Genomic DNA, 10,718 nt, shown 5'->3' with positions numbered 1-10,718 from the left:
AGCCTCTCACTTCCGCACTTCTCGTACTTATAGTACGCACCGTACGTAGTGCGCGTAGTGCGCGTACTTCAAGCGTGCAGATTGGGACACAGCCTCAGTCTGCTTAGTAGCAACCCTGCTCCACCTAGTGGTCACAATGTTATCAAGTAGAGTACAGTAATCTCCCATAGATCTCCCATGTACAATAGTTATTTCAGCTGTGGCTGATATGTAAACTTGTAATTGTTTTTTTTGTAGCTGCTTTCTTTTATCATTTTCTGGAGAATACAGCTGATCAGGCACTGAGGGAAAATCCTCAACATCTCAGTGGACATGACAGTAATAGAGACACTTTGACACAGGTGTCCCTCAGCTCCTCAAAGAAGCAGAAACAAGTCATCTGCATGTAGGATGATACATTTTAGCAGGAAATGTTAACATAAAAACCTCTTATATTATACGGAGCCACACAGGAATCTTTAAGAAGACAGTGCACTGTCTGCTTTGTATAACTGTGTTTTATGTATCATTGTTTCTGTTGCAGATCTGATGGCAGCTATTAAAGATTGTATTACTGTATGTATCTTTGACTGCTTGTTTGAGCTTGCTTTCATCATTTTGCTTGTGATGTTTTTTAATGTGTTGATGTCAAAGTTTTGGACAGGGAGATCTAGGTTATTAAATGGGACTATGAATGGGAAACTGTTGTTTTTATGTGTCTTAAAGCACAACTAGAAAAATCAGAATGAAGACAGTTATTTCATGAACAAATTTATTGAAAACTCCGTCACTATCGCTCTTCACAATAACATAAAAGTAACACAGTAACATTAAAGGAAGGCTGAAGGTTTTGTTTGATACTCTCATCAATAACTTCCTACAGGCCGTAGTCAAAGTCTGGGTTTCCATCAAGGAAGGTCTTGAAGAAGGCCTTGTGGGCGTCTGGGCTGAACATGAGGGCTTTGACAGCCGAGTCCTGCAACATGAGTTCTGTCCACTTCTTCAGCTCAGGTGTGCCATCCAAAAACCTAATAAGACAAAGGGTAGAGCCAGTTAAATACAAGTAAATTTGAACACCCATTTGTTTGCAATAGTTTCAGTAACGGAGTGAAATGTAAATACTTCAGCACACAGGTAATAAATATAGATATATACAGATAGTCAGTGTTACAAGGGAGGAAAAACATGATTTTGATGTTAAACTGTTACTTTACGTTAATGAAGTCTTAAAAGTCTTAGAATTTTCTTCATACATTAGACCTTAAATTACTTTTTATTTTGATTTAAGTAAAAACAGCCAAACTGGGAATCTGAAAAATCTTTCTGAGGCTGTAAAAACACGTGTTTTCCACTACTGTAGAACCAGCTCTGCCTTTTTGCCTTGAAAATCAGTCGACATTTCCATAGTCTTGAGAACCAAATATAATTTATGTAGCAAACATTTATGTAGATTATGTAGAAAGCAGCAGACAGAGTCTTCAGGCTGCTTCTGTGAATTGCTGTGTCTTGCATTAGCATCTGCTAAAGCCAGTAAGTACAGTGATCCCAACGTTGCAGGGTTATTTTTTGCACAAGCACCAGTTTTCTGAGGTGAAAATAGTTAAATCCTGATCTAGATTGGTTACTGGCACATCTCTAGTTGAGTTAAGGTCCACACAAAAGAGTTAAACTTTCACTGTTTCTCTGTAAGAAACAGCAACATTTGGAAAAGCTATTATTTATTCTAACTTACGGTTTGAACTGATACGCCTCCGCCCTCTCAAACCATGGCCACATCATGTAGTCGATCATTGTTATAGAATCACCACCAAAGAACTTGGTCTTCTTGTTAACGAGACACTAAAAATGAAATGTTATATTCATTAGAGTTGTATTTAACACTCTGAAATAACCAGGCACAGTAATGAAAGATAATCATCCTAATACTGAATACTCAAAGGTGTGGCCTACCTCATTTAACTTGGCAAACTTTTCTTTCAGATCAGCTTCCAGTCCAGAGACATCCTCTCCATTCTTTCTACCTGTTGGGATCTTGTAGAAGTACGGTATCACCTGTAGAAAACAGCAATTTTAATATTCCTTGATGCATGCTCAATCATTCAGGTAAGTAAATCTCCAAAAGTTGATGCTGTTCATCTGGACGTAGCGTAGATGGAGATGTCAATATTATTATTTGGTGATGGTTGATAAACCCCCCCAAAGCTCAAGATTTATATGCAAGTCTTTGTGTGACCTACTTTGGAAAAGTTCTCCAGCATCATTTTTTGCTGAGCCTTAGCAAAGGGAGAGGAAGGAAACAGCTTCTTTTCAGGGTAAACTTCATCCAGGTATTCACAGGTGATGGGTGACTCGTATATCACCTCACCAGCAGGTGTCTCCAGTGTTGGGACAAGACCTAATGGATTCTTTTTAAGGTACCACTCTGGTTTTTCTTTCAGGTGGATGTTTATAGTTTCGTACCTGAAACAAACAAACAACAACAACAAAAAACAGAAGGTTATGTGTGCATGTTGAAGTAGACATCTGATAGATTGAAGTACTATCATGATTTTTCATCTGTACAGTAAACTAGAATAAAGAGTAGCCTTACTTGATTCCTTTGGCTTTGAGCACAAGTCTGGCCCTCTGGGCAAAAGGGCAGAACCTCATGCTGTAAACCCTGATGTAGTCTTTAGGGACTGGGCCAGGGGCAGCGCTACCTGAGAGACACGAAAAAGATTCATCCATTAAAAAAAGTAACAAGGAGAGCAGGTGGCAGTATTTAAATGTATGCATTGTGCTTCACATTGAAAATTAAAGTCATATATGGTTGTAATAATCCACCAGAAAAGCAATGCATTAAAATTACTTGCAGAATTGACATAAATCACAGGTCGGTAGCGGATTGTGTAAAAACTTTTACCAGTTAACCTTCAAGTAGAACAACCGTGGCAGAAAATACTCTGCTATTACTGTAAAGCACAGTGAATTTAAAGTAATTTTATACTTGCAAGTTTGGATCAGGTTGTTGTATTGTCAATTCAAGGGTTTGATTGTGTTTGTCTTATTTACACTTTACTTAACATCCTAAACTTTATGGAACCAATCTTAAACCAGCATCACAAATATCTTTGTTTGAATACAGTGAATGTTGCAGTTTTATTTATGCCTGTACTTTAGTGCGAATATTTTTTTTCTGACGTCTGTTTTTTTTCAGAGAAGCCACATAATGTTTATTAACGTTCATAGAGTTTAGTATTTAGATGTTAATGAAGCAATAATTATAAGGACCATTTGCAGTTACCTGCTTTAAAATCGGAAGGAATAGGTTACTTAGGTCTAAAGAATGACTTTGTAAAAATGTTGCTCTCGGTATAATAACTCTTCATCATGCGAGCAGAAGGAAACAGCTTTTTGCATTTGAGCTTTATAAGCAGCCTTCAGTTCCTCGAGTAATATTTTAGAGTCTTACCTTTAGCGAGACACTTTTCAGCGGACATGTTGGCACTTGAAGTAATGTGTGAATCAAAGGGCTTGAAACGGACCGAGCTCAGAGTGGTGTCAGTGAACAGCGCTGCTCAACTTTTCATTTATACCCTTGTGGGCGTGTCCAATCAGTCTGCCATGTTATTCTTGGAGATAAGAGGCGTTTTCCTGGAAACCAGTCATAACCAGTTCTAACAAACAATGCTTATTCGTTTTTTTCCCTAACTGTACTGTCACGAACTTTATATTTTGTGTTAACTTAGACTCTGAGATGTTGCTCTTGAATTATTGACAGTTGCCTGAGCCTTGTACGGTTTAATCTTGAGGTGAATTTGCTGCAACAATTCCTCGTGGTCACAGTTGTTGATGATCAGTGAATCGATTGCTTTTGATTAGCAGCACTGGCTGCTACTTACCTACATATATCTTAATTCTTGTGGAGGTGGTAAGGGTGTAGATGCTTAATTCTTTCACTCGAATGTAGCTTATTATCATTACTATGTTGGTTTTTGTCGGTGTAATTTTTATACCCCTTTTTAAAAAAATACATTTTAGGTCATTTCCTGCAGTACAAAATGTTTGCAAAACTCAATGTTGTGTAACACATGTGGGGAAAACGTGTCTCGTGAACCTCCTGAACTTGGAAATGAAGTGTGTTTGTACTGGCTAAGATAACAATCTTGAAGGAATTCCTTGAGTAATCTATTTGAACACAAGACTTTAAAAAGTATTTTTATTTATTTATTTCACATTTGATTTATAAAAAAAAAACCATTGGTAAGTGAAGCTGCTCAGTAGCCTACTTTCTTAAAAGCATTTCTCATCGTATCTCTTATTAAATTGCAGTAAAGACAAACCGCATCAACTGTCTCCTATCTTCGGAGCATCCACTGTGAGAGGCGGTACCCGCCTGATTCAGGCACATAAATGTCACTATTTATATGATAAATTGGACTTGTGTTAATAGTTGACTAGCTGGGCTACTTTTACCTTTAAAACTGCCAGGATAGACGTTTGTGTAACGCATATTCACAGTGACTTTGCAGATACTCCACTCCCCGTTTTTGTCTTGTTTTTACATAACCCAGAAGAAAGTAAGACTAGTTATGACTGCGAGATTACCGCCCCCTTTGTCTCCTTCTGATATTGTTGCTGTTAGACATGTTTTCACAGAAATGATGCTCTTTATTCTCAGAAGCCAATACTGGAAGCCATTTCTAAATCCTGGCTTTCACTGAGTCGCAGTGAATAAAGGCTGTGATGACAAATGATGGATCTCTTGCAGGTTAACATGTCAGCATCTTTTGCTTTCTCAGACAGCTATTTGGAATCAACTCAAGATCTTTTGATCTGCTTATTTTGTCATGTATTGAAGAGGTTACAGGTTTCACCTGCCACAAAACTGCCTCTCAGCAAATCTTCCCCCCCCCCAAACACGTGTGTAGATACAAATGGCTGTAATTTCTTTAGTTAAAGCAACATGTTTGTTAAACCCCTTTAATTAAAGCTGAAAGTCTTCCGTTTCAATCACATCTTGACTTTTTAGAATTTAAAATCTACTGTTGTGTAAAGAGGCAAGACTACTAAAAAAGTGTCATTATCCAAAAACTGATGGGCTCATTTGTATATAAATACTTTTTCAAAGATTCCAGGTGGTTAACATCTCTTACCACAGTGGAGGAAATTGTTATTTGACTCCCTGCAGAATTTGTAAGTTGAAATTTATAAGTTGGAAAAATACCACACAAAGAAGGACCCAGCAGAAACATCTGTCTGTAATCTTCACTCAGTGAAAGGGAAATCAATTTATAACTTTTATGTAATGTCTGGTTTTTTGTTTTTGTATTTTTGGTTGATATTCCGTATCTCACCAATAAAATGAAACTACCATAAAAATTTGAGACTGCTCTTTTTGTTGTAAATGAGCAAACGTACAAATTTATCAGGGGATCAAATCATTATTTCACCCAATGTATATTTTTGTCTGGAACCTTTGGTTAGACTGCTTTAGCTTTCAGACACAGAGCAAAAAAGCTCTAATAAATGGAGAATTGTGGAGGATCTTCATCAAAAACAGGAATCTCTCTTTGCTGATTATACAGGTGCAAGTTTTTGATCCCATCGGGATCTGAATCTGACTTTTGTCCTTTTGTTTCAACGGATGTTTCCCATTTTAAATCTCATGTGAGTCGGTTTCCTTTACTCTCTCCACTACTGACCGAGTGTCAGCCCAGAGGGACCATTTCTGCTGGTTCCTTTTGTGGTTTTCGACTAAATGCCGTCCCTTTTTGAAATATGATTAATTCATAGACTGTTATTCAAACTGTAATGTTTGAATAGTTACTCCTACACAGCGCATTGGATTTTAAGTGCAAAGCTTTGTGTGCACCTTCAACAACAACAGCCACACCTGTGCACACATGTACTGACTAACTCTGTCCTCCTTTGTTGACCTGCAGCACCTGCAGCTCCATTGCAATCCAGGAATCCTGGTCATAAATAAGCACAGTTTTCACTATACATAGTTTTCATTGCATTTTTCTTGAGAAACTAAAAGTTCAAACAATGTCTTTTTTTCCTTGCAAATATATAAACAAAAATAATACAGACCAACATGAATCAGCACTGTTAAAAGCCTGAGCAACACCCATGTCAGTTACATAACACCAGGCTGACTACCCAAGTGCTCCACCTAGTGGTGGCAGATTTTAATCACCAAAACTACACTGTTCATAGAGTAATTACTGAAGAGTGGTCACACATTTCAGATGGGACTGATCTCTACACTTTATCTGATATTTTTCTTGTATTGTTTTGGTGGAGCTCCAGTTTATCAAATGACCACACTCTGTGGCCTGGAGAAAAGCATGAAATTGTTTTTTTTTTAAAGCACACCCCCCCCCCCCCTCCCAAACAAACAAAAACCCAAACAAACAAGGATGATCATTTCATGGATATTTCATTGAAAAAGTTATTCACATTTGTTCTTCAGATGTTTCCCTTTACACGTGCCACATCAGTATTTTGATACAGACCTGACTCATCGGACATATAAAAGGACGGCTGAGAGTTTTGTTCAGTGGTCTCACTGCTAATTTTCTACAGGCCATAGTCATAGTCAGGTTTCCCATCAACATAGGTCTTGTAGAAGGCCTTGTAGGTGTCTGTGCTGTACATGGTGACTTTAACAGCTGGATCCTCCCGCATGCGCTCTGTCCACTTCTTCAGCTCAGGTGTACCATCCAGACAGCTAGAAGACAAAGAAAGTAATTTAAAGAAAACTGAATGACAGAACATGAATATACAGATAAATGAAAACGTTAGGCAAATGAGACGTTCTGTTTCAGTAATATAAATATTCAGTTTGATTTAAATAGCACCAAATCACAACAGCAATTGCATCAAGGCGCTTTATATTGTAAAGTAAAGACCCTACAATAATACAATAAGAGCAGGTTCCATTAATAAAGATGAACTAAGATTTAATTTTAACCAACACCACTCTTACTTAAAAAACACAGGCTGAAGCTGTTGGACTCAAACTCAGTGACTCATATGCTGTTGCGAACATGCTATGTGAACAAGGCAGCATTCAATGTAAGCACACTCGTCAACTCGTAACTATTATCAAGTGAGATGAATGCATCAGTAAAGTGTGCTAAGCACAAAGTTAGAGTTTTCCCTGTCAAGGAGCCCACTCTTCTTTTACCTTATTTGATCAATGTTTGCAAATTGTGCTTAACACCATCAACATCTGTAAAATTCACTTTGCACTTTCAATTTTGAAGAGGCAAAATAAATATAACTTAGGAGTTCTTAAGATCTGCTCTTCCCTGCAGCATTGCTTTACTTGGAGCTCCTTTTGCCATTATATGGATTTTATAGTGATTCTTTATGGGTCCCTATCAGCAGTTCCTCTGATAATGTCTATGACTAAAAGGAGGCCGCATTCGATTGATCCACATTGTGTGGCGAAAGAGTGAAATTATGTCATGTGTCCCCCTTTGTGCATTGAGCGCAATGCAGAAAATCTGTCTTTAATCCAACACTGTGAGGCGTGTATTGTCTCACTGGGTTCTCAAGTTTTGACAAGCCAACAAACACAAAGAAAGCCTGGAAGTATACCACTTGCTTCATAGCATACCCTTCTGGTCTCACAAAAGGAACAATGACAAATAGCACTGATCAATGTGCTCCGTCACTGTGGGAATCCCTCTTCTTTCTCTTGTCTAAACCTTATAGTTAGGTTCCACTCAGATGACCTCAAGTTTCTTTAAATTATTGTATGAGTTAAACATTGATTTTAAACACCCTTTAAACTTAAAGACTGCTACTTACTGTTGCAACTCAAAGGTCTCCAGCCTCTCAAACCAAGGCCACATCATGTAGTCAATCATTGTTATGGAATCACCGCCAAAGAACTTGGTCTTCTTGTTAGCAAGGTCCTATGATTGAACATTTTTGCCTTTACAAGCTGTAATATTACATTTTGAGTTAATGGACAAAGAAACTACGGGATTCAAATACATTACCTACCTTACTTAATTTGGCTAATTTTTCTTTCAGTTCAGCTTCCAGTCCAGAGACATCCTCTCCATTCCTTCTACCCATTGGGATCTTGTAGAAGTATGGTGTTACCTGTAGAAAATAGTGACATTACAATTATTTGGTGATGATTGAAAAACAAAAACCAAACCCTTAACATTTTTATTAAAGTTTTCATGCAACATACTTTGGAAAAGTGCTCCAGCATCATCTTTTGCTGAGCCTTAGCAAAGGGAGAGGAGGGAAGCAGCTTCTTTTCAGGGTAAACTTCATCCAGGTATTCACACGTGATGGGTGACTCGTATATCACCTCACCAGCAGGTGTCTCAAGCGTTGGGACAAGACCAAGAGGATTCTTCTCAAGAAACCAGTCTGGTTTGTCTTTCAGGTGGATGTTGACGGTGTCATATCTGAAACACAAAAGTACCTACGTTATGTTCAGTGAGTGGGATGAGATTTGTAAAATCAATTGTAATAAAATGCATGTTTACGTGATTCCTTTGGCATTCAACACTAATCTGGTCCTCTGGGCAAAAGGGCAGAACCTCATGCTGTACAGTCTAATGTGGCCTTTGGGCACTGGACCAGGTGCGGCACTACCTGAGGGAAACAAGAAAAGCTTAAAAACTAGAATAAAAAAATACTGAGGTGTAAAGACTTCTGAGGGTCATTCATCAAATTATTTTTTGATTTCATTAACCACTCCGAGAAGAAACTGTCAAGTATTACTGCTTTAATTTTTTAGTTTGGGCTATTTTTCTGTTATTTCTGCACAGTTATTTGTCACTAGAGTTAGACCTAGGACACAGCAAATTTATGTTTTAGCATTTCGTCATAGCTGAGACAGAAAATGTGATGCAGTTGTAGACTGGCAGCTGTATGCTCTTAATTTAGTCTTTATTTCACAACACGTTTGATCAGTGGCGGTCCTAGCCTGTTTGGCGCCCTGGGCAAACACACCCTCTGCCCCCACCACACACACACACACACACACTAAGGATTGTCCATTGACATAAAACTGTTGTCGGACCCATACTGAATTTCACCAGAGAAACACACACACACACATATGAAGAGAGAGAGTATGCATAGTATGCAAACGGCTACCAAACAGCCATCATAATTGTCATACAATGAGAACAGGATAAATCAATTGACAATGTCTAATTAATATTAAAACCTGTAACATAATGTATTGTTTGGAGTTTAGTCTGTTACTGTTGCTATTTTTACCATTTCTTCTTGGAGCAACTGTAATCCACATAATATCCTTAGTAATAAATGATTCTGATTGTTTCAGGATGACCTGCCATTATCCAATGACACATCTGCTTACCTGCATCTTTTGCTCGTTTCTCCTCCTCTTCTTTTCTATTTTTTCTAAACTGAGCACCTGATGGCTTTGAACTTTTCTTGTCCATCTTCCATTGGGTTTAATTTTGCACTCCAGTATGAACACAAATCCCCCATATCGAGGAGCACCACAACATAACCTAACAGACCTACACCTTAGTTCACAGATTCACTTTGTCCAGGGTGTATTTCTGGGATTTCACACAACCCAGGATTCAAATCATGAATACATAATGGACTTGGATTTACATCATTATAAATGAAATGTGCTCTATTTGGAAGCAGCAGGGCCGCTCCCCTTTCGTCGGGTTGTGTGTGAAACTTTAAATCATCAAACTGTAAAATATAAATTTAAAATTGTTATTGATCCCTTTACCCCTGGTCCTAAAGTGCATATTTATTTTCTTACTCTTCTTATATATATATATTGTTTGTTTACTTGCACTGCTGTGGAGCCTCGTCGTCTCGTCTCTCTATATACTGGGCTGTATGTAGCGGAGATGACAATAAAGTTTTACTTTGACTTCAGCAGCAAGCAGGCACACCGAGGGCTCTCGCGCTCACTTTTCGCGTATAGAATTTCGAAAAAAAACATTGGTGCAAATTATAAGTCTGTATCATAATGTCTGGTGTTTTGTTTTTATTTTGTTTTATTTTGCGAGTTGGTTATTAGATGCTGCTCCAGCCAGCCAGTGACTCCCCCGCCGCCCCGCCCTCTCCTCCCTGTGCCGGTGTTGTGCCAAAAAGTGATTCCGGAAGCAGCAGGAGCACCTCGCAAACGGAGGGCGCCCTTATTCCAAGCAAATGGGCAATAGAAAACCGATTGGTGCCTATGCCATTTCCAGTATGCACTGGCATGACGTCGGGGCAGCATGAGTACGAGCAATTTTTATTTTTATTTTACCGATGCCCGTGATGCCGCCCCCCACCACGATGCCGCCCCGGGCAACCGCCCGTGTCGCCCATATCAAAAACCGCTACTGCGTTTGATGACACATACTAAAAATGAGTCCATTAAATGGGCTATTTGATTTGCAACTACAGTGTATCTGCGTTTAGCTTTAGTGTTGTATCTCGTTACTTCCTAAATTCTCCCCTGTAATCAGTTCAGGGCAGAGGAAAATTCATCAATAGAAAGCCTCCAGTTTTAGCCGAGTAACAGCGTAGGTCTTACCATTAGCGAAACATTTTTCAGTGGACATGTTCGCACTTGAAGTGGTAGACGAAGAGCCGAAACGGTGACCGACTACACCTGACCGAGAAAGAAAGTCAGAGAGCAAGCAGTATGGCTGATTATTAATTTTATACACTATTTCCGTGGTGGGCGTGTCAAACAGCGCCTCAGCCAATAGTGTGAAAGTCGGGTTACTATGGTT

At 38.8% G+C, this 10,718-nt stretch overlaps 2 protein-coding genes across 2 annotated transcripts; both read right to left on the bottom strand.

The window, feature by feature from the left end:
• Positions 1-737: 737 nt before the first annotated feature.
• On the bottom strand, positions 738-3,569 carry LOC102211182 (glutathione S-transferase omega-1-like). The gene is made up of 6 exons (XM_005727474.2): positions 3,431-3,569; positions 2,570-2,678; positions 2,217-2,439; positions 1,930-2,031; positions 1,712-1,818; positions 738-1,007 (listed from the first exon to the last, which is right to left on the bottom strand). Exons 1-6 carry the CDS (start codon positions 3,456-3,458, stop codon positions 857-859), a joined length of 720 nt encoding a protein of 239 aa, XP_005727531.1. The 5' UTR covers positions 3,459-3,569; the 3' UTR covers positions 738-856.
• Positions 3,570-6,386: 2,817 nt separating this feature from the next.
• Positions 6,387-10,643, bottom strand: LOC102210308 (glutathione S-transferase omega-1-like). Its single transcript, XM_005727471.1, has 6 exons — positions 10,517-10,643; positions 8,481-8,589; positions 8,177-8,399; positions 7,981-8,082; positions 7,783-7,889; positions 6,387-6,694 (listed from the first exon to the last, which is right to left on the bottom strand). Exons 1-6 carry the CDS (start codon positions 10,542-10,544, stop codon positions 6,544-6,546), a joined length of 720 nt encoding a protein of 239 aa, XP_005727528.1. The 5' UTR covers positions 10,545-10,643; the 3' UTR covers positions 6,387-6,543.
• Positions 10,644-10,718: the final 75 nt, after the last annotated feature.

This window comes from Pundamilia nyererei, unplaced genomic scaffold, assembly GCF_000239375.1.
Source record: "Pundamilia nyererei isolate P.nyererei 1_Seehausen unplaced genomic scaffold, PunNye1.0 scaffold00024, whole genome shotgun sequence".
NCBI lineage: Eukaryota > Metazoa > Chordata > Actinopteri > Cichliformes > Cichlidae > Pundamilia > Pundamilia nyererei.
This window is presented reverse-complemented; position numbering and strand designations above follow the sequence as displayed.

Excerpts from the sequence above, each read along its gene's own strand:
- LOC102211182 (XM_005727474.2), bottom strand. The coding sequence starts at position 3,458 with ATGTCCGCTGAAAAGTGTCTCGCTAAAG. Across the intron at positions 2,679-3,430 it reads TGAAAAGTGTCTCGCTAAAG|GTAGCGCTGCCCCTGGCCCA; the intron begins GTAAGACTCTAA and ends CGTGTCTCTCAG. Across the intron at positions 2,440-2,569 it reads CTCAAAGCCAAAGGAATCAA|GTACGAAACTATAAACATCC; the intron begins GTAAGGCTACTC and ends TGTTTGTTTCAG.
- LOC102210308 (XM_005727471.1), bottom strand. The coding sequence starts at position 10,544 with ATGTCCACTGAAAAATGTTTCGCTAATG. Across the intron at positions 8,590-10,516 it reads TGAAAAATGTTTCGCTAATG|GTAGTGCCGCACCTGGTCCA; the intron begins GTAAGACCTACG and ends TGTTTCCCTCAG. Across the intron at positions 8,400-8,480 it reads TTGAATGCCAAAGGAATCAC|ATATGACACCGTCAACATCC; the intron begins GTAAACATGCAT and ends TTTGTGTTTCAG.